General features: G+C 41.4%; 1 protein-coding gene across 3 annotated transcripts in view; it reads left to right on the top strand.

The window, feature by feature from the left end:
* The window catches only part of LOC108709000 (disco-interacting protein 2 homolog B), a 134305-nt gene extending 118711 nt beyond the window's left edge, over nucleotides 1–15594 (top strand). For all 3 annotated transcript variants that reach the window (XM_041584457.1, XM_041584456.1, XM_041584459.1), the window contains 12 exons: nucleotides 41–162; nucleotides 1517–1628; nucleotides 2741–2850; nucleotides 2968–3098; nucleotides 3468–3636; nucleotides 4962–5132; nucleotides 5741–5802; nucleotides 8590–8647; nucleotides 8795–8869; nucleotides 11127–11301; nucleotides 12890–13013; nucleotides 14611–15594. In XM_041584457.1, coding sequence (XP_041440391.1) covers nucleotides 41–162; nucleotides 1517–1628; nucleotides 2741–2850; nucleotides 2968–3098; nucleotides 3468–3636; nucleotides 4962–5132; nucleotides 5741–5802; nucleotides 8590–8647; nucleotides 8795–8869; nucleotides 11127–11301; nucleotides 12890–13013; nucleotides 14611–14863 — 1562 coding nt within the window. In that variant the 3' untranslated portion in view covers nucleotides 14864–15594. The remainder of the gene's footprint in view (nucleotides 1–40; nucleotides 163–1516; nucleotides 1629–2740; nucleotides 2851–2967; nucleotides 3099–3467; nucleotides 3637–4961; nucleotides 5133–5740; nucleotides 5803–8589; nucleotides 8648–8794; nucleotides 8870–11126; nucleotides 11302–12889; nucleotides 13014–14610) is intronic.
* The last annotated feature ends 7578 nt before the right edge of the window (nucleotides 15595–23172 follow it).

Raw genomic sequence — 23172 nt, 5'->3', positions numbered from 1 at the left:
TTTGCACTGCCATTGCCAATGTTTGTCTATTTATTTCCAGGAATTGAGTTGATAGCTGCATTCTATGGCTGTCTGTACGCTGGTTGTATTCCTGTAACTGTCCGGCCGCCTCACGCACAGAACCTCACCGCCACCTTACCTACAGTACGAATGATTGTAGATGTAAGTCACAAACCTTGTTTATTTTTTATGTCATCTATTGGCCTGTAAAACCTTGAAGCCAGTCCTGAGACTGAAAGATTGCTGGATCAAGTATATTTGCTGAATAATGCTAGAAAGTTATTAGTCTGCAGCCTCCCTATTTCAGTTATAGTAGAGTAAATGAAAAAAGGGCACTTTTTAATCTGTGCGGTAATCAGCTGTTTTTTAGGGTAAGGTCACACTGGGCGTTTCAGGGAGATTTAGTCGCCTGGCGACTAATCCACTCGCATTTCTGGCGACCAATCTCCCTGAACGCCTTCCCCTCACTTCCTCGTGAGGCAGCTTCAAGCGATTTTGGAAAACTAATCGACGTGTGTGCTTAGTGCCAGCGATTTTTCATTGTAGCCAGTGCAAGAGTGAGGGAAGGCGTTCTGGGAGATTGGTCGCCGCAAAGACAAGGCGATTAGTCGCCAGGCGACTAAATCTCCCCGAAACGCCCAGTGTGACCTTACCCTTAAAGGGGTTGTTCACTTTAAATTTAGATTAAATTAAACAATTTGCAGTTAGCCTTCATGTTTAGTTTTTGTTGTGTTTTTTTAATTACTTAGTTTTTTTAGTTCAGCATCTCTCCAGTTTGGAATTTCAGCAGCTATCTGGTTGCTAGGGTTTGAATTAGGGATGCACCGAATCCACTATTTTGGATTCGACCGAATCCTTTGTGAAAGATTCGGCCGAATACTGAACTGAATCCTAATTTGCATATGCAAATTAGGGGTGGGAAGTGGAAAACATTTTTTACTTCCTTGTTTTGTGACAAACAGTCACAAATTTCCCTCCCCACCCCTAATATGTATATGGAAATTAGGAATGTATAGAATTAAGAATCCTGGCCAAATCCCAAACCAAATCGATAGTTTGAATGAGAAACTGGAAGATGAATAAGAGAGGCCTAAATATAAAGATAAGTAATATAAGGTGACAACAATTTTAAGCTCTACAGAGCGATCAGTGACCCCCATTTGAAATCTGGAAAGAGGCAGAGGAGAAAGGCACATAACATAGTAACATAGTAAGTAAGGTTGAAAAAAGAAACACGTCCATCAAGTTCAACCTTTTTTTTTTTTTTTTTTTAAATAACCTGAATAACCTGAAAACTATTTCAACAACTGAATAAGAATACGCCTTGTATAACATAATACAAGATAAATGAAAGGTGATCTACCCCATTAAGGTTTTATGTTTTGTACACATTTTCTGCTGAATTGATGGCTGTTTTTCATAGTGAGCGTTCCATTTTTTCTATCCTTGGACTTGTGTTGCTTAGGTTCCTTTTCTATTGTTCCCACCTATGAAATATTTCTTCTTCTTTTTGTAGGTTAGCAAAGCTGCCTGCATTCTCACAACACAGGCATTGCTGAGATTGCTCAGGTCCAAAGAAGCAGCAGCAACTGTGGATGTGAAAACTTGGCCGACAATCATCGACACCGGTAAGTTCTGATTCCTTCTCTATCCAATGCTGAAAAATTAAATTGCTGATTTCAGAAATAATCTGTTCATTCAGAATAAGATACTTTATTTAGGCTATGGTCACACAGGCTGTTTTCAGCAGCTGTTGTCAGCCTGCGTATTTGGGCTGATCTCAGCCTGTGGGTGACTGCACAGATTGGAATCAATGGAGCAGGGGCACTGAGCAGATCTGCTTCTCTCAGCCTGCAAAATTAATCAGGCTGAAAACAGCCGCTGAAAAAAGCCTGTGTCCATAGCCTAAATCAATATTCTGAATGAACACATTATTTCTGAAATCAGCAATATAATTTTTTCAGCATTGGTTAGCCTAAGGCTATGGGCACACATGCAGTTGGCTCCAGCTGTTACCAGCCTGTGTATTTTTGCAGGCTGAGAGAAGCAGGTCAGCCCAGTTACTAACCTCAGCTGCATCTCTGCTGTGTGTGACCATACACAGACTGTTTGAATTCAAATCAATGTAGCAGGAACATGGAGCATATCTGCTTCTCTCAGCCTTCTAAAATACACAGATTGACAACAGCCAGAGCCAACAAGCAGCCACATTAAGCTCATAGAGCCAGGGCTGAAACTAGTGGTAGGCGGGATATGCGCCTGCCTGAGGACTCATTACTCAGGGGTCTCCGTCCTAAGCTCCAAAGTGTTCTGTTAATAGTTGTGTTGCAGTGCTGCCAAGAACTGGCCACAGAAATATAATGCTATTATCAGATCAGGTTTGTGCAAATACTAGGGATGCACTAAATCCACTATTTTGGATTCTGCCGAACCCCCGAATCCTTTGTGCGCTGCAAAAAATCTTTTCCTTATTTTGTGACAAGGTGTCACGTGATTTTAAGGATTTGGATTCTTTTATCCCTAGCGAATACCATGGTTAGTAAATATACTTCTTTTAGTAGCTATTAGAACATGTGGAGCATTGACATAGAGATGTGGGACCTGTAAGGAAGTTGAAATTTTAGACTGAGGAAAAATAAATAATTTTAAGCTGCAGCAGAAACTACCAAGAGCCAGTTGAGAAATCACTTAGTATGTGAACCTGTTCTGAACTTAAGATAATAATATGATGTCCTTTCAGATGATTTGCCCAGGAAGCGGCTACCGCAGTTGTATAAACCGCCTACGCCTGAAATGCTGGCTTACCTGGACTTTAGTGTGAGCACGACTGGCATGCTTACGGGGGTTAAGGTCAGTATCATGTGTAGGGTCTCAGACGTACAGTTCTGGATGGTTATCTAATTCTCACGCTCTCATACACAATCACAAAATGGGCCTCTACATTAAACAGGCATTTCTGTGTTCTAGATGTCTCATGGATCAGTGAGTGCACTTTGCCGGTCCATAAAACTGCAGTGTGAGCTGTACTCTACTCGCCAGATCGCCATTTGTCTTGATCCTTATTGTGGGCTTGGCTTTGTACTTTGGTGCCTTTGTAGGTGAGTAGGTTATATTTGTTTTAAAAAAAGAATAATTATATTATAAGAATATGCAACCTTTATTATGCAGTGACTAATCATCACTCCTTAGCAAGACTCATATTTGTTCATGGCCTAAAGATCCGCTAATTTTTCAACAAAAGAGCAGGTCTTTCCTCGATATGCTCACGTTCAGCTGGGGATATGGAGCTGATGCAGTTGCAGGCCTGTCGGCAGGTTCCATACGTGGGCCAATCAGCTGGCTGAATCGACCACTTTATTGGCCCACCTTTAATTAGAAAGGGATTTAGCTTGTTAGATTGTGTGCTTGCATATCATTTGTGTATCCACTACTTGCAATTAATTCATTACCCTGACTTTCTCTTGCAGTGTTTATTCTGGTCATCAGTCTATATTAATTCCTCCTATGGAGTTGGAATCCAACTTATTTTTATGGCTCTCCGCTGTGAGTCAATATAAAATTAGGGACACGTTCTGTTCTTATTCTGTGATGGAGATGTGCTCAAAGGGACTGGGAAGCCAGATTGAGGTGCTGAAGGTAAGCCAATAGAAACAACTAAATGCTTCATCATTCCACTGAAAGCAGAACAAAAAAGTTAAACAAAGGTTTAGTGTAGACATATTACACCCTACCGGCCCAAGGTCTTTGTAGCCCTGTAGTAGTGAATATCTGTGAAGATGCCTCTTGTAGCTCCCCATCTTCTTTTTAGTTGATTTACAGCACATGCTGTGGGCTGCTGTCAGTTACTGTTACTGGTCCTTAGGGACCAGCTCATATTATACTGTACAATATAAATTCACAATGCAAGAGTGGTAATTCATTCAGATTCCCATTGCTTAGGACATAGAAACTGGAAACATAGAAACATAGATTCTGCATTAGCCTTGTACCCTCAGCCTCTATTACTACTTTTTTTTCTTTGCTGAGAGCAAACTAAACATGTGTAGTGCCTTTGAAATCTAAATACTTATCAACCATGATCCAAGATGGAGAACTGCTCTGTATAGCTTTGCAGGCATGGATCATTACTGTTATAGGGCTGCTGAACCTCTTGAGTGGGTACATTATGTTCAGTATATAAATTACAGCATTTCCAGCCATAATCTTTTTAATGTTTTAGTTGTACAGAAATAAATTACACCATACCCCTTTAAGGAAAGGCTTTAATGCAACTTTGCAGTATGTTAAAGTACCTTTTAGCCTGTACTTGTTTTTGTTTTTTTAAAATTCCCCTGTTTTCTCTACTATGGAAACTTTATTAGATTTGTTTGAAAACAAACATCTTACTTATATTGACACAATCAACATGGCCGCGCCAGAACAAATACACATGAGCAAAGACTCCACCTGCCATCTGCCCTAAGCTCTCCATGCAATCTTCTGCGTTGTTTCAACTGTACAACATAGCATCACCATAGCAACTGTTAATGCTGGCTGTGATTGGTGCATACATGAAGGGACGGAGCGATTTGTTGGGACTGTGTATGGGAGCGCTTCTTTACAAAGTACTCTATCAAAGATTAATTATGTGCTACCCAGAAACAATCTCTAATGCTCATGTAATTTGGTCTTGAAAATTCTGTTGGTGGCAAGGAACAATAAAGATCTAGATTTGGAACCAGTTTTCTTATTCTGTTCCATAAAACGTCGCTGTAGCTAGAGGTTCTGAGCCAGATTCTGCAAATGTTGTCCTAAATCAATTAAAGGGCAATGGCACTCCTACCAATACACACAACCTCAATGATTACTGTTTGTCACTTTGTGGAATTGCTTCTACATGATATTCAGAATGACATTTTACACGCACTCAAAGATTTTGTATTAACCAAAACAATGGAAAAAAACTCTTCTGTATTCCTTAGACCAAAGGCATTAACCTGTCCTATGTACGGACCTGTGTGGTGGTCGCAGAAGAACGTCCAAGGGTTGCTTTAACGTATTCCTTTTCAAAACTCTTCAAAGACCTTGGACTGTCTCCCCGTGCTTTGAGCACAACCTTTGGATCCAGAGTTAATACCGCTATATGCTTGCAGGTAAGAAAAAAAAAATCATACTTATGTTTCCCATCAGTCACATGGTATAATAAAGCGCCTTTTTCCACCTGTACAAAATGCTACTGTTTTCTTAAGTGGAAGGGCCGTAGGATTACAGCCAGCCCTGAAAATCACAGCATGTTTGATTATACAGACAGGTTAAGGTGGCCATAGACGTTACAATTGCGATCTTTCTTGGAAAAGAACTTTCCAAGAAAGATCGTTCGTTTCAATGCACACGTGTAAAGCTGATTCATCATATATACAGGTAGAAACAATAGAATTCTACCTGTATCTGACGATTTATCACTAACAATGGCCGATTTTCCAACCAGCCCAATCGATGAGCTGACAGATATCTAAGTCTTCTGCCGATATCGATCGATATCGTCTCCCACCATACACACACCGAATATCGTACGAAAATTAGTTTTTTACGATATTAATGGTGCGTCTATGGCCACCTTTAGTTGCATTTGGACGAGCTGCCCGGTGTGTGGCGATCGTTCATCGTGTGTGTAGAGTGCATATACATACATCAACTTTCTGTTACTGAAGATGAGATATATCATGATATAACAATATATTCCTTCTTGTGTCATCCACAGGGAACCTCAGGGCCAGATCCTACAACTGTGTACGTGGATCTGAAATCCCTCCGGCATGACAGGTAATATGATTATTAATAAATAAATATATGGATACAAGCATTTATCAGAAAGAGCCCGGTATCTGTGCTCAGATGCTAACTTTAGCTTAGTTGTTTTCTAATATCATTCAGAAATCCCAGGAAGTCAGAGTGCTAAATCCAAAGATAGTTCAAGAGATTCTTGCTTTTTCTAACTGTGTGACAAATGACAGGGAGTGAAGCTCTGTCATTGACCCTGATGCTAGAGGAGAAAGATGTGGGGCAGATTCTGACAGTTCAGTTGTTTTGCCCTTCTCTACTTCAGCTAATCTTGTTGTCAATCATCTGCATATAATTTTTCTAACAATAATCCACCCTCGTTTTTTCCAATGTTAAAGGAAAACTAAGCCCCCAAAATGAACACTTAAGCAACGGATATTTACATCATATTAAGTGGCATATTAAAGAATCTTATCAAACTGGAATATATATTTAAGTAAATATTGCCCTTTTACATCTCTTGCCTTGAGCCACCATTTCGTGATGGTCTCTGTGCTGTCTCAGAGATCACCTGACCAGAAATACTTCAACTCTAACTGTAACAGGAAGTGTGGAAGTAAAAGACAGAACTCTGTCTGTTAATTGGCTCATGTGACCTAACATGTATGGTTTGTTGATATGTTTGTGTGACCAGTGAATCCTACGATCCCTTATTTTTTAAAATGGCAATTTTCTATTTATGATTACCCAATGGCACATACTACTAGAAAAGTATATTATTATGAAAATGGTTTATTTACATGAAGCAGGGTTTTACATATGAGCTGTTTTATACAGTATCTTTTTATAGACACCTACTTTGGATATAGTTTTCCTTTAAGTAAACAGATTTATCCATTCAACAGGAAGTCAAACGCCAAAATTTCTGTAGTTGTATCCTGCAATAATCTTCGCAATTTCTGCTGGATTTTCTACTGCAGTTTTGTAGAATCGGTTACCATAGCTACCAGCAAGGAGGTTGCATTTCATTGTTATTGCTTTTGTGTTCTCTAGTGCAGGTATGGGATCCATTATCGGGAAACCTGGTCCCCAGAAAATTTTGAATTATGAAAAGACCGTCTCCCATAGACTCCATTTTATCCAAATAATCCACATTTTTAAAAAGAATTTCCTTTTTCACTGTAATAATAAAACAGTACCTTGTACATGATCCCAGCTGAGATATAATTAATCCTTATTGGACACAAACCCTGCTTGTTGGGTTTATTTAATGTTTACATGATTTTCTAGTAGACTATACTATCATGGGAAAACATGTTAAAAGCATCAGTTAATAGTGCTGCTCCAGCAGAATTTTGCACTGAAATCCATTTTTCAAAAGAGTAAACAGATTTTTTTTATATTTAATTTTGAAATCTGACATGGGGCTAGACATATTGTGCATTTCCCAGCTGTCCCCAGTCATGTGACTTGTGCTCTGATAAACTTCAGTCACTCTTTACTGCTGTACTGCAAGTTGGAGTGATATCACCCCCTCCCTTCCCCCCCAGCAGCCTAACAACAGAACAATGGGAAGGTAACCAGATAACAGCTCCCTAACACAAGATAACAGCTGCCTGGTAGATCTAAGAACAGCACTCAATAGTAAAATCCAGGTCCCACTGCGACCCATTCAGTTACATTGAGTAGCTGAAACTACAGCCTGTTGTTAAAAATCATGACAGAATCCCTTAAAGGAGAAGGAAAGTAAAAAATTGAATCCTACTTTATTGCCTGTCCCACCAGGCCCCCTCCTGAAACGATGTGGTAAAAACTTGCATTACACTGCTGCATCTGAGCACTAACACTCCGAAGTTATGGCGCTTGTAACAGTTTGGCGCGGCCATATTCAAATAGGCGCGTCACTTCCGCCCTGCGCTCTGTTGTTAATGCGCATGTTTGATCTCAGCTCCTTAGCGATGACGAGCGGAGGTGTCATGTGACCGCATCGTCATCGCTGCACATAGAAGAAAAATGATTCTAGTGCGCATGCGCAAGGCACGGATGCAAACGATTGCGCATGCGTGTGCCCTATTCAGAAGCATTTGTGGACAGAAACAAAGGTATGCTATTTCATACATGCTTACACTTTTTTAAAAAACGATTGCAGCTAAAAGATTGAGTGAAAATCTAATGGGAGATTGCTTGCTGGTACTTATATCTACTATTTATAGGCAACACTTACAGCTTAAGTCATTTTTTGGCTTTCCTTCTCCTTTAAAGTTATGAAGATCTAAATTATGGAAAAATTTAGAAAACCACAGGTCCCAAGCATTCTGCATAACAGGTCCCATATCTGTACAGTGTAAGTGTACTCTATGCCAGTTGCACCTTTGTTAGTGTATATGGTGCAAGGTGCTGGGGCAGCTCTCTGAAGCACAAGGAAACCTGTGATTAACCCTTGCATTGAGCAGGTGCTGAGTGCAGGGTTCCCAGTGAACTATAATCTTACAGCTGCTCCTATATGTGTTTGGGAAATGATGTGCAAGTAAGGAACGTGTACATGGACATCCATATGCAGCCCCCTACAGCAGGCACAATTGTACTGCATATATTCCATACACAAATCTTGCAAAGAATCCTGTGAAAAAATGGGGAATTTGGACACAACCCATGGCAGTTTATTTCTGTATTTTTGTAAATGAGCCCTAATATCTATTTTTTTGCCTGTGTGCAAGTGATAGATGGTGTGCAAGGTTGTACAGTAAAAACACTGATTAGATACAGGTTTCATCTTTCTTTTTTCTTAAATAAATACTAACAGAGAATTCTCTTTCCTGTATGATTCAGGGTGCGTCTGGTGGAGAGGGGATCTCCGCAGAGTTTGCTCTTATTGGAATCTGGAAAGGTAATTCAGTACCTTGATGAGATCTTAATGTGGATGTTTCATGATACTGTATATGTTTCACATGCATAGAGCAACCATACAAAGGTTAGTGTTGGTCAGGACGTAATGAGGAGAATTTCAATGTAAATGAATTTGTTTGTATTTCAGATTTTACCTGGTGTCACCGTTATCATTGTTAATCCAGAGACCAAAGGACCATTGGGAGATTCCCACCTTGGAGAGGTACATTGTGCTTTTACTTAAATTTGTCTAAATCTACTTAAATACACTTATTATATTTTGTTTTACAAGAATTTAAAGACATTTGAATCCTTCATCTATAGTTCCTGTTACTAGCAGAGCTACTGGGGGCAAAATCCTTTGATCAAAGAGAGAAAGTGACATAACCATATCATATCTGTATTCATAAGTTGAAGGCAAGCAAATCTCACATCACTGGGTTGTGCGAGCTTGTTTTAAAGAGAAAAAAATATGATTGTTCTGAGCTTGTAGTACTTGTCAGTGAAGAGCGACATCACATCCAAATTTCCCAGGTCAGTGGTGTAAAGTGCATGAACCCCAGGCCCCCCAAACAAAAGTCTTGGGAGGGGAGGCTCAGCATGTAACTTCTTGCAGCCCCTTTTATCCTCTGTGACTTTGTTGCCCACCTGCTCATTTCGGTGGGCGATCAAGTTAAAGAAGATGTGGCTGAGGTAGGGGACTACCATACATCGCATCCACTGTCCAGGCCCCATGGCTATGGAGCCTGCTGTCCCAGGCATTCCTTGCACAGACTTGAGGTGAGTGCATGCTCTGTACAGGACGGACTAGAATTACTAAAGTGCACATGTGCCTTGCCTAAGCCTGCACAAAAAAACCTAGGACAGAAAGATGGCAGCTCTACCCTGTATTTCATGCTGGTGCTTTTTATTTTATATAGATGTACAGGCTGTTACCCATCAGCCCCCCTCACCCCAGTGCTTTAAAGCAGAATTAAACCCCCCACGGTGATAAATTGGCCCCCCTCCCTGCCTCCCCCCCTGCTATGTGTGACACCAGAATTGTGTCCCCTGTAGGATTACTGACCACACATGCAGAGTGAGCGCAGCGGAGCTCACGGGCGCCATCTTCGGTAATCTTCATAAAGTGAGCGCTGTATTGGCCCGTGTTCAGTTGGCGCAATCTTCTGGTTTGCGACAACTGCGCATGCGCCGGAAGAAGACCTGAAGATTACCGAAGCACCGGAAGATGGCGCCCATGAGCTCAGCTGTGCTCACTCTGCAAGTGCTGTCAGTAATCCTACAAGGGACACAATTCTGGGGTAACACTTAGCAGGAGATGGGCAAGTGGGGACTTATCACTATAGGGGGTTGAATTCTCCTTCAAAGGAGAATGAAAGGCTTGGTGCACTTGGGGTACCAAATGTTAGGCACCCCAAGTGATTGTATTGACTTACCTGAAATCCAGGGCCGATGCTCCTATTAGAAGAAAACTGCACCGGCCGGGGTTATTCCAGTGAGCGACCCGCTTCTTTCTTCAAATTTCTTGGGGCAAACGCATGTGCAGTTGAACGAAATAGGTGACTTTTTAGTTAAAGTTCAGCTTCCCGTTCTACTGTGCATGTACACGCGCGCAAAGAAAGAGGATGGCGGAAGAAGATCACTTTGTGGTGCTCACTGGTATAACCCCGGCCGGTGCAGTTTTCTGCTGATAGGAGCATCAGCCCGAGGTTTCAGGTAAGTCAATACAATCACTTGGGGGTGCCTAACATTTGGCAACCCCAAGTGCACCAAGCCTTTCCTTCTCCTTTTTAAGTTTTGTTGTTCCTTTATAGCAGACACGAAAGGGGTTATTTACTAAAATCAGAATTTTTCTGATTAGTAAAATAAATCAGACCAAACTAGAACCCACAAATTACTCTTTTTTATCTTTAAAAAATCTCATCAACAAAAATCGCAACTTTCTCTGATGGTCTCGCAAAAAATCCAAATTTTGCTGATTTGACGCCCGAAAAGTCAGAATTTTTGGTGAAACCGGAAAAGCCCAAAATGTTTGGATTATCGTATGAAAACCCAGCACAGACGATAATATCTTCAAACTACAAAAAGGACCTCTGCCATTGACTTGTACAGGACCTCGATAGGTTGAAGATGGTATATTTTCGGATTCTGACTTTTTGCAGCCTCAGGGTATAATAAATCTCAAAAGTTTTTAGCATACTTTAATTAGTAACCCCGTAATAGTAACAATACTGTTTATAACAACTAGAATTGCTGTTCTGCACCAATAAATAATTCTAGGTGGGAAAGCTGGTGTGTGCATGTTCTAAATACCAGTGGTAATGTACATAAGGTAGGTGCAAGATTGGCGTGTGCTTATTAAAGCACAAATGGGTACAATTTCTTAGAAATTGCAAAGCTAGATTTAAATGTGTGTGTTCTTAACTTGGCTGCACTTTATACAGACTTTTTATTGACTTATGTTGTGTTTATTATTGCAGATATGGGTGAACAGCTCCCACTCAGCCAGTGGATACTACACAATATATGATAGTGAGACTCTACAGGCTGATCATTTCAATACCAAGCTTAGCTTTGGGGACACACAGACACTTTGGGCCAAAACTGGGTATCTTGGCTTTGTCCGCAGGACAGAATTGACTGATGCAAAAGGAGGTAAGCTGAAGTGTCTTCTTCTTTCATTGTGCGATACTGCAGCGGGGAACAATCAGTGATTCACTGCTTTATTGTAAGGCAGTATAGGTAATGGGTACAGGTATTATAATGTTTGCACAATGCATAATTGCACAAAGGGGGTCTAACAATATCACAGTTACAGTTTCAGGTAGAACATTATGTAGCAGTGGTAGGGAGTTGTTATTGCTAAACTGTCCCTGTAAATGTGTGTTCTCACTTTTGAGCCTGATGTGTCTGTTGTGTAATGTTCTGTTGTGGCCCATTGTGAAGTTGGCCAAGCTGTAAGCAAAGGGGCTCATATTGGATTGCCATTATGTAACCCGAATAACTGTTCCAGGGTAAAAGAGAAGCTTTGGTACAGTTAGCTCCTCATGCTCCTCATGCTCCTTTCAGTGAATGTGTGTCCTAGTTTAATGCTGAGTTGCCCCAGTTTTATTAAGATGATTATATTTTCTGCATGATTAGCAAGGCTTGTTTCCATGGGGACACATCTAACTCAGGGCCGGAACTAGGGGTAGGCAGGGTAGGCGACAGCCTAGGGCGCAATCATGTGGGGGGCACACTTTTAAGGGGATCTTTTTTTTTTATTTATTTTTTTTTAAACACTGGTTTGCTTGGCCTTTAATAGTTTTCAATTTTATAAACTGCTTGTTTCAACCCCCACCTCGCTCTTGGCAGCTTCTAGCACAGGTAAACAGATTATTAGGGGCAATATGATGGATTTTTGGCTGCTGCTGGCACAGGTACATATTTGGGGGCAATATGATGGATTTTTTGGCTGCTGCTGGCACAGGTACAAAGGGGGGCACTATGATAGGTGCTGGCACAGGTACATGGGGCAACATGATGGCTGCTGGCACAGGTACAGGGTACAATATGAATGGTAAGGTGGGAAATGGTAATGCAGGACCACCGGGTGGGGGGCACTTATTCAAGCTCTTGCCTAGGGTGCCAAAATACCTTGGCCCGGCTCTGATCTAACTGTATCTGCTTTGCATGAAACTGACTGCTCATGATATAAGTGGAGTATATGCATTTATTGGGTTTTATTGTGATTGTTTCTCCCTCGACTCCATTGTCCCTTCAGTTGAATTGACTTTAGTTCAGTGATGAGAGAGATCTTTAACAGCACAAAGCAAACCCCCAGACATAAATAATGCCCTGCCATTGTCAATTCAACTGAGATATCCTTTTACTAGATGCTGTTTAATAGCTTTGTGTTGGGCTCCCCACCAGAGGTCCCACAAAATAAACAAGGGTGCACCCATCAGGTTTGCACTTTAGTTTCATAAGGTTTTTGTATCGTTTGCCCTGTACCAAAGCCGACTTTCTTTTCTGCTCTGCAGTGTCACAAACCACAACCAATATTAAAACTATATTTGCACTCTAATGAGAACTATGTGGCCACTGACACGGACGTTACTGCAAAAACGAAAGCTTCTTAGAGAATAGGAAAGAGTTTCTCAGATAAAACGGATTGGCTCGTGCCCTCGAATGAAGCGGCTGAACGTTAGTAAAACATTCCTTTGCAACTGATGGGTATTGTGTTTTTGTGGCTTTCTTACAGAGCGGCATGATGCGCTGTTTGTGGTTGGAGCACTAGATGAAACGCTTGAGCTGAGAGGGCTTCGGTATCATCCAATAGACATTGAGACTTCAGTTTCACGCATACACCGGAGTATCGCCGAGTGGTATGTAATATTCCTGCCAGAAAATGTGAAACACGTGGTCAGTAAGACCCAGTGACAGAGGCCCAGAGTCTCATGTATGATATTTCTTCCTAAATACTCGGCAAAGCACCCCTCTATATTCCAGCTTATTGCTCAGCTTTCGTGGCTGATATACAGTTCTTTCCCTTATGGAAGATCATTGTCAGGTTAAAGGGGATCTATCGCAAAAATGAAAACGTAATATAAGCTTTATCTTGCTGAAATAAGAAACTTTCTAAATATTATCAATTACAAATTCTGTACCATTTATGAAATAATCAAGTTACTCTGCCCTCTGAGCAACCTGTCTCTTTTCATGCTGTAGGTGGAGTCAGTTTTTGATTGACAGTTAGATCTAATGCTTCCTTTGGGGGAGGGGGTTGCACCCTTAACCCAGGTGCTCACTTAACCGGTTCTGATGAAAATCCTGTTTCTCTGTGTGCAGGTTATTTGCCAGAGTCTGTTATTTTGTTACCTTTTGTTTGTGCTATAGTTGGTTAATTGAGTTATTCTGCTAAGAAAGTGAGCCCCCCCTAAAAGAAGTGTTCGACCTACCTGTCAATCAAAACTTGACCCAGACCTCAGCTTGAAGAGTGACAGGTTATGAAGAGTGAGATAACGAGGAGTAACTTGCTTATTTCATAAACAATACAGAATTTTTAATCGATTGTTTTTAGAAAATGTCTTATTTCAGTGGGATGAAGTTTATATTAAAATTTTGTTTTCGTGATAGCTCCCCTTTAACAAGGTTGCAGATGTAGTTTGAAAAATATTTATATTGGCTATAGGGACTAAAACCAGTCTTGATTACACGAAGCATGACAGAGACTACTAGTGACCAAACAGAGGTAATACATATAAAGTCAAAAAAATAAAAATATATATTTATTGAAACATCTAAAATACAACATTACCCCACATGGAGCCTAACGTGTTTCATGCTTACCCAGCACTTAGTCTGACTGCTGGGTAAGCATGAAAAGTGTTAGGCTCCAATAAATATATATTTTTGATGAAGCATGACTATAGAGGATTTTTTGGACTTTATATGCAGATGTAGTTTATCAGCCATAGTTCCAGCAATATATAAAACTGCAAATAAATTGTGCCCCCTCATATCCCACTCTGATTTTCATGGCGAGTTTCAAGAAAGTATCTAATAAAGCATATAAGCATTCTCCTCATCTCTCACCTCGACAAGACTGAGTGCCCCTCTCAGCCACTGCCCGGGTTTCCTCAACGGGGTCAGTCCCACAGTTTGGGGATCGCTGTTGTAACCTCGTGTTATAGAAGCACGACCAGGCAATGTTGGCTGACTGCCTATACAGAGATGTCGTACAAATAGCTATTGCACAAAATTCTTGCCAGAACCTCAGGTACCTAAATGCAGTTAGTTATCATGAATTTTGACTCTTTAATCTGTAGAAGGGGTATTTGCTTTCCTGGAAATGATTTTATCCCAAGATACTCAGCATCGGTCCCTCTGCCATACAATTCCTATACGCAGCCATTTATACTTTATTTGTAAAAAAAAAGAAGCCCCTGCCTGTGTATAATGTTGTTCCCTGTCTATATGCAGTGCTGTTTTCACATGGACCAACCTGCTGGTAGTGGTGGTGGAGCTGTGCGGATCAGAACAGGAGGCTCTGGACTTGGTTCCTCTGGTGACCAACGTGGTGCTGGAAGAGCATTACTTGATTGTGGGAGTGGTGGTGGTGGTGGACCCTGGAGTGATACCCATCAATTCCCGAGGAGAGAAACAACGGATGCACCTGAGGGACAGTTTCTTAGCGGACCAGTTGGATCCAATCTATGTGGCGTACAACATGTAACCCTGCTCCCAGACTCCACTCAAGGGACTTGCTCTTCTGTTTGTTTTTCATGTGTAATACTGATGCCTGATGCTAGTCTCAAACGTGTATTATCTTCCTAGAATAATGTCTAGTGAGTCCCACTCTCTATCTCTGCATTCTTTTCTGAAAGGGAACATTGTGCTAAGTAGTATTAAATCACTGGACGTAAGCTGCCCCCTCCCCGCGGAATAACAGTATAAGTGCAATGCTCTGCTAATGCAACCTCCGTGTCTTATACTTGATCCAGGTTCTGTAGCAGGGTTTTCTTTCTCCTGCTTTTTTTTAATCTCATTTTGATTTGCAGCTCTGGGTTTACTGTTTGTCCTTTAACTTAATGCAACTGCTTCGATATATATATATAAAGGTGCCATGATCACCTTCTGTATGGGCGGCACAGGTAGGGGTAATGAGCCTTGCTAGCCCTGCAGGGGGGGGGGGATAAAAACAGGAATTTGACTAAAAAAACTAGATTTTTTTCCATTTAGAGATGTCTTAAATGTAAAATATTATGCTTCTATTTTAAATATGTAAATATTAATATAATGTTAAGGTAAATATGGAATCGCCGTGGAGCTGTTCTAGGACTGCAATTTGAGGGTCTTAGAATTTTACTAGGTTTTCAATGTATAGACAATGCAAGTGATAGGAAGATTGTCCTGTTCCATACAGACGTATTTTGTTGCCTACTAATGTACATGTCCTTAGATTAATGCTGAATGTGTCACGAGTCAGTCTGTGGGAATTGGCTAAATATTCAGCCGTTTGCCGGCAGGTTCCTTTCATGCACTTTGTCATAACTGCCTTGCGTCCGGCGTAGTTGAAAAGACATTTTTACTCTACGGTGGATAAATACCTTGTTCATTCCTAACCAGCATTCTGCGCCCTCGCCCCGGCAACGCTCTCTCTTATTTAATGCAGCCTCCACTTTCTAACAGTGTAACGTGGGGAAGGAAATGTGAATGTCAGTAGAACTGTATATAATGCTACTCTGGAAGAAGAAATCCAAGCCTACAGAGCCATATAGTTGAAGCAGTGTCTTTCCTTTGACTCATACTCTGTATTTGTCCGTTACACACACTGACCTACAACGGAACTGGTGGCTGAAGTTCCAAATTGAGCAGTCATTCATGCTTAATATTGGACTGCTGTACAAGCCCCAAGATACAGCATCCGTATAATGTTTTTCCCTAATTGTGTTACCAGACTTGTGCCAGTCCCCTGTGCTCTGGATGTCACATAACTGCACCACTGCATCTGAGCCAGTCAACTCTGGGCATCAGTCTCCAGCAGTGTTACTAGCTCAGAAATGGGATCCCATAGGTATAGGCAATATCGGACTGGCCCACCGGGATACCAGGAAAACTCCGGGTGGGCCCTGGTGTCAGTGGGCCTCTTGCTTTTGACCATTTAGCCTATTATATAGTCATTCCCTATTTCTTAAAGGAGAATTCAATACCCCTCCCGCCTCCCCCCAGCCTAACTGCCCCCCCGGGAAACCCCATACTTTATACTTACCCCTCGGCGTAGATTGTGGCATCGTAGTTCCACGCAGCCATCTTCTGGGTCTTCGTCTTCTTCCGGCACTTCTGCAATTTTCGTGAGTTTCCGAAGACCCGGAAGATGGCTGCGTGTAACTCCGATGCCAGAATCTACGCCGAGGGGTAAGTATGAAGTATGGGGCATTTACAGGGGGGGGCTGTAAGGCTGGGGGGAGGAGGGAGGGGGTCTACGTGAGGTGGGGGGGTACGGGTTCTTTGTTAAAAGGTTGAATTCTCCTTTAAGGGGCTTAATAATGCAAGAATAGTGTATAGTATGTAGAGATAAAAGACTAGGAGAATATAGAGGATGCTTGAGGAGAGGAGGAATAATAGTTTGGAAAGTGGGCCCACGTTCTATCTGGTGGGCCCCTGGCATTCCAGTCTGACACTGGGTATAAGGAAAGATAAACATACTATCATAGGCCTGCTATAGCACCAGCCTGGGAAAAGCCATCAACAACTGGACAACATTTGCTGTAGGGTTTAATCAGATTTACACACTTCACAGTATTATTCACAGAACTAAGGATTCCAGACTTACCCCCCAGCCTGCCTGTGTACGTGCCAAAGCATGGCACTATATTTGCATCTGACCATAGGGATAAATGGGGAAATGTAATAAAAGGCGCAACGTTTGCTAAAGGTCTAATCACCTCTAGTAACCAATCAACAGTAAGCATTTGCTGCTCACGCTTCTCATTGGTTGCTGTGGGTACAGACTTCTAGCAGCTGCGCAACATAAAGGTGGCCATACACTATAAGATCCGCTCGTTTGGCAAGGTTGACAAACGAGTGGATCTTGACCCGATATGCCCACTAACGGCTGGGCGATATCGGATGAATCCGTGCGGATCCTGGGGATTATGATACTATGAATGGGCTCCGACGGGTCGCCGGACTGCATCAACTAGCCGATGCGATCCTGGATCGTACAAAAGATCAAACGTGACAGATCGATATCTGCCCGATTTTTGGCCTGATATCGATCAGTTGGACCCGTCTGGAGCCCCCACACGAGCAGATATGCTGCTGAATCGGTCTAAAGGACCATTATCGGCAGCATTAATCTGCCCGTGTATGGCCACCTTAAGACTCATAATTGTGATGGAGGCAGCTGTTCCTGGCCGCTGATATTTGGGCGACAGTTGCACGACTTGCTGTTGTTGTTTGCCAGTACAATGTAACGTGTCATTACACTGATTTTATTTATCACTGACTTTTATACTGGTAGCGGTTAGATCCAGCTGTCTCATACACAAGAGAATATTTCATTGCTATGTGTACAATTCCTGTTCTTCTCAAAGAAGACTTAAATCATTTGCATTAAACTCTTATTTTTATTTTTGCTTTTCATTCATCCACTTATGTGTCTGGTTTTCCTCTGTTCCATTGCAGCCCGTCAATAAATGTTTATGTCTAGTCTTCTAGGGCTGACCAGTTGGTACGCGATGATTGCTCAGTAAATTATCTAAGCATCTTAAGAGTCCTTGCAGATCATTATATACCTCCAATATAATTTGAGGCCTGTACCATCTTAATTATCATAATTATAAAATGATTGTCATTCACTGAGCCCTTGAGCCATATAAAGCCTCTAGAGGGCCACATCCAGCCCCAGACCCTCCAGTTGGACAGCCCTGTTTTATTGGTATAAATGAGTGTGGTGTGGCTTAATGGTAATAAGAGCTATTTCTATAGAGATAAAGCAGGGGGAATGAAGAAAAAGAACAGTCAAGCACTTCTATTTATAGACTCTTCGCCTGACCCACCCATCTCTGATGTCATGAAAGGGGCAGGACAGGGCAGACGCGTGCCTATATATAGTGGCACAGTAAGGTTGCCCTCTCCACCTGCACCCACCCATGACCTGCAAATAGTATGCAGAAGTCCGACTGAACCTGTCCAGCTCACAGGTGGCCCGCATGTCACTAAGCCAGTTCTATTACCATGAGTCCCTTGTCCTCCATCTAGTGGCTTAGCTTTAGCCCAGAACATGGGGATTTTAGGAGTGAATGTGGGTTGCTTTTCCTCTGCTTTGCACACAAATGGGGACAAATGCTCTATAAACGTACTTATTATAAAAGGCAGGCTTGTCCTACATCTGGCGTCCAAGTGACTTGTAATGGTGCCCCCCCATCCTGCAAGGAAAATGTGGACACCATATATGTAATAGTGATGGGCGAATTCCTCCCGTGCTGAAAAATTTGCAAATGTCCCCCAAAATTCGGGAAACGGCGAAAAAATTTTGAAATCTGAAAGTTTCACTAACATTTTCATGAAAAAATCGTGAAAATCGGACGTTTTCCCGAAAAACCGTCAAAATCGGAAATTGACTACCGCGTCCAAGCTCACGGTGATGTTAAAGTCAACAGGCGTCCGAATAGGGTTGACGTGCGCAGATTTTGACGTGAGCGACTTTTTGGACCTGTGTCCAAAAAATGTTGACTCTGTCAAATTTCACTAATTTATTCGCCAGCGGCAAAACGCGGAAATTCTATGTGAATTCGTGCCAGGCGAATTTATTCGCCCATCACTAGTATATAATAAATAAAATAGCCCTTAAAGCGGACATTTGCCTTTAAATTAACTTTAGAATGTTAAATATGGGTCTGTTCTGAGCAACTTTTCAATTGGTTTTAATTTTCTATACTTTTCAGTTCTAGGACTTTCTATTCTGCTTCTGTCCTGGTGAGTTGTACAGCTGTAACAGTGTTGTTCTTTTTATAGCTTAGCTCTCTCTCTCTCCAGTCCTTCTATGCATCCTCCGGCTGGCTTCCTAACTGCTGTCTGTTGATAAGGTAATTATTCACTAGCAACCAGACAGCAGTCTAAAGCTGGCCATAGACACAAAGATTTGATTTGTACGATTATCAGGCAGTGTGTGGAGAGTGCCGTCATTTTTCGTGAGATGATCGGATCGGCTACCGATAATACCTCTGCATGTATTGCCGATCTGACGATATCAGCAGGAGACTGTCACTAGCTTTTTGCCAGACATAACTTTCATACTATTGCTGTCAGGGGCAGAACATCGGCTGATCTGTTCTTTTACTACTTGATTTGATCTGAATGGTTAGTGGCAGGTCGGGAAATGGCACCACACGATCGTTCGTCCGATGTGAAGGTAAATCTGCACGTCTATGGCCACCTTAAATATCAAGGCTTGGAACTACAGAATAAAAAATCTAAAAAGTTGTAACTTAAAATAAAAAAAAAGAAGACAAAACTGCTGATCATCTACAATGCTACTACCTACAGCCTACCATTTTATAGGTTACTAGTAAGAACTAGCTTGTCTGCCCTGATAAATCAAATCCCAGGAGAAACTGCAATCCTGTATATTCAACCAATGCCACCTTCTCTTCATTGGCTGCATAATCAGCACAGTTAAGGCTGCACCTTAAAGGGGAAGTATCGTGAAAATGAAAATTTAATATAAGCTTCATCATACCACAATAAGAAACGTTCTAAAATAATCAAGTTTGTCTTCACTATCCCTCTCTCAGCATCTGTTTCTCCTCATTATGTCTTCATGCAGGAGTTGGGTGTCAGATGAATGATCCAATATATCTTATCAATATATCTTGCCTAGAAAGATGTATTAGAGCTCACGCTATTAAAATCCCCAGAAATCCTTTCTCTCTACATGCAGAATTTGTGCAAAAGGCTGTTATTTTGTTAGATTTTGTTTGTACTGGAATCAGTTATTTGAGTGAGCTCTAATTCATCTGCTAGGAAAGGAGCCCCCCTATAAGATATATTGGATCTGAGTGACACCCATCTGCTGCATGAAGACTGAATGAAGAGAAACAGATGCTGAGAGAGGAATAGTGAACATAAACTTGATTATTTCAGAAACGGTTTAGAAAGTTTCTTATTGTGGTATGATGAAGCTCATATGAAATTTTCATGATAGTTCCCCTTTAACTCAAGACTCAACTGTCTTATTTGCCAGCTGTCACCCAGTAGTTCCGGAATTTGCTGCCAAACCTAAGGAAGCTCTGTTGGACAGTTTATATTTACTGGATGTCTGTTGCCTTCCAGAGAGGCTGCCAGTTATTGCAGTGCATCCACAAATACAAATATGACTTTCTCAAATATTTTTTGCATTAAATATTATTTGTTTTATTTTTTTTTAATTATTACTTAAGGGAGAAAACAAGGGCAAAAAATGATTGGTTCTCAGGTGTTTTGTGTTTTTTTTTATAAATATCAATATTCAAAATTGGCATTTTACTGAATTTTGCTTTACTGTAATCCTCAGGCTGAAATTTTGATAATGGATCAGTCAGTGATTAATTACATAAAATATAACGTAACTGGAAAGTTTAGAAGGCATTCTAATGTGAAGGAAGATTTATTCCATTTAGAAAATGACCTTGTGCTTATACAAAAAGTATATTCTACCATGTGACAAGGTATCCAGCAAAGTACAGTATAGACTAAAGGGCAGATATATCAGAAATTGACAGTTTTTGTCACTAGACCTCACTGGTGAAAATTCCAGTTTAGTCGTCTCGCTGGTGAGTTTATTTTAGCAACAAAGCCCTTGTGATCAGGAGCAAGTCAGTTTGAGCTTTACTGTTCCTTTAAAATGTAACACTTGTTTACATATTAATAAAAAAAAACTTGAACCTTTTTTTGTATACTGCAAGTGAATTTGCGGGACATTTGCCACTTGAAAGAGTCTTAACAAACCATGCACATTTCATAACCATCTCCTGCAATGTAAACAGCAGCAGATAAGCAGTGATGCAAGTACTATACAGGAGATCATATAGGGTCTGCAAGGTCACCAGCTCTGCAGCACATTTTTACCTCCCCAGCGACTTCTGCCTGTTTAACCTTCCCTGTCTACCAAAAGCAAGCTTCAGTTGGTGGTTGGGGGGGGGGACCTAAGAGTATGAATTAGACACCCCCAATGATTTTTTTGGAAGGTAGTCCACTCTCTTACATAATGCCACCACAACTAAGCTTACACTCACTCGTCCATCAGCTCAATTTACTGACACGAGTCCTGCGAGGGTCCATTTTTTGGAACCCGCAGACCTGCAATCCGCAAACCTGCATTCTTACTTGCTTGGACCCCTGACCCGCAAGTACCTTAAACGCAACCCTGACTCGCTGACCATCAAGAATCAGTGCTGTCGTAAACCGGAAGTGATATAATCGGAAGTAGACGTGATCAGAAAAAAGGATTAAAAATCGCTATTTAAAAGACCCACAGCCCGACCCTCAGAACAGCCGACCAGCGTCTATACCCGCACCCAGAACTTATACCCGCAGGTTTTTGCGGGGCACCCGACCCGCTGCAGGACTCTACCCCAGCCGAACCATGATATTCTACCCATATAGTTTAAATTCTCTATACATTATTCCAGTCCAGTTGCAAGTCTCTGCACTCTCTCCCACTAAGTATCCATCTTAAGGGCTGGGGTCCAAATCTAGGGGGGTTATCAAAATCCAAATTTATCCCATTATTTTCTGAAATATACTCCGACCAAATCTGCATGGGTTTTTCCCATTATTTATCAATAACAGTTCCCAGTTCAGAAAAAAAAAAGTCAGAAAATTTGGATTTTTGCCCGAAAACCACTAAATCTTTGGATTTCTGCATGAATCTTCAGGACTTCTCCCATTGACTTCTACAGTATACAACCTCAGCAGGTCTGAGATGTCGGATTTTTGGATTCTGACTATTTCCATCCTCGGGGTATAATAAAACTTTTTTTTTTTTACTGAAAAATAGGATTTTATAGTCAAAAAAACTTTTTGGTTTTGGCATTCAGACTTTAATAAATAACCCCCTTAAATGAGAACTAAACCCTAAAAATGAATAGGGCTAATGCCATATTTTATATACTCAACTTATTTTACCAGCCTAAAGTTTCAGCTTCTCAATAGCAGCAGTACTTCCTACTTGTCACAGGAGGTCACCATCTTGGAAAGTGTCTGTGACACTCACATGCTCAGTGGGCTCTGAGCAGCTGTTGAGAAGATAAGCGTAGGGGTCGTTGCAAATTATCCAGCAAAAAATTTGATTTGTCTGTAATATAAACTGATGCTGCAGGGCTGATTAGTAAATTCTGATACTAATTGCACTGTTTTCTGTGCTGCCATGTAGTAATTATCTGTATTAATTACTAATCAGCCTTATACTTTGACATTTATATTCTATGTGTTCTGTATATCTTAAGTTGGTCCCTAAGCTCAGTAAGTAACAGCAGCACAGAGCATGTGCAGTGAATCAGCAGAAAAGAAGATGGGGAGCTACTGGGCCATCTTTGGAGACACAGATCTTTACTGCTAAAGGGCTGTGGTTGCCTTGGGCTGGTACAGAAGCCCAAAACATAATGTACAACATTTCTAGCCCACTTCCTTGTCCTTTAAAGTGAGGCCTTGCCCAGGATCTATAAGGATAGCACTACACGGTGTGCTTCTGAGTGTTCCGACGCGATGAGAGGAAACGCAGGCATCATGTTGGATGCGCTGAATCTAATGTAAGTAATACAGATGTCGCACGTAGAAGCTGATTGCATCCGACACAAAACGACTGTCAGATGCTAACGCTGCATCTTGTGTCTTCATCTGACAGTTGTGTCGTGTCGGATGCAATCAGCTTCTACGTACGACATCTGTATTACTTACATTAGATTCAGCGCATCCAACGTGACGCCTGCGTTTCCTCTCATTGCGTCAGAATGCGCGGAAGCACACCGTGTAGTTCTAAACTTAAAAGGAAAACTATGT

This window comes from Xenopus laevis, chromosome 2S (genome assembly GCF_017654675.1).
Source record: "Xenopus laevis strain J_2021 chromosome 2S, Xenopus_laevis_v10.1, whole genome shotgun sequence".
Lineage (NCBI taxonomy): Eukaryota > Metazoa > Chordata > Amphibia > Anura > Pipidae > Xenopus > Xenopus laevis.
The sequence above is the reverse complement of the archived record's forward strand: the minus strand, read 5'-3'. Positions and strand labels throughout refer to the sequence as shown.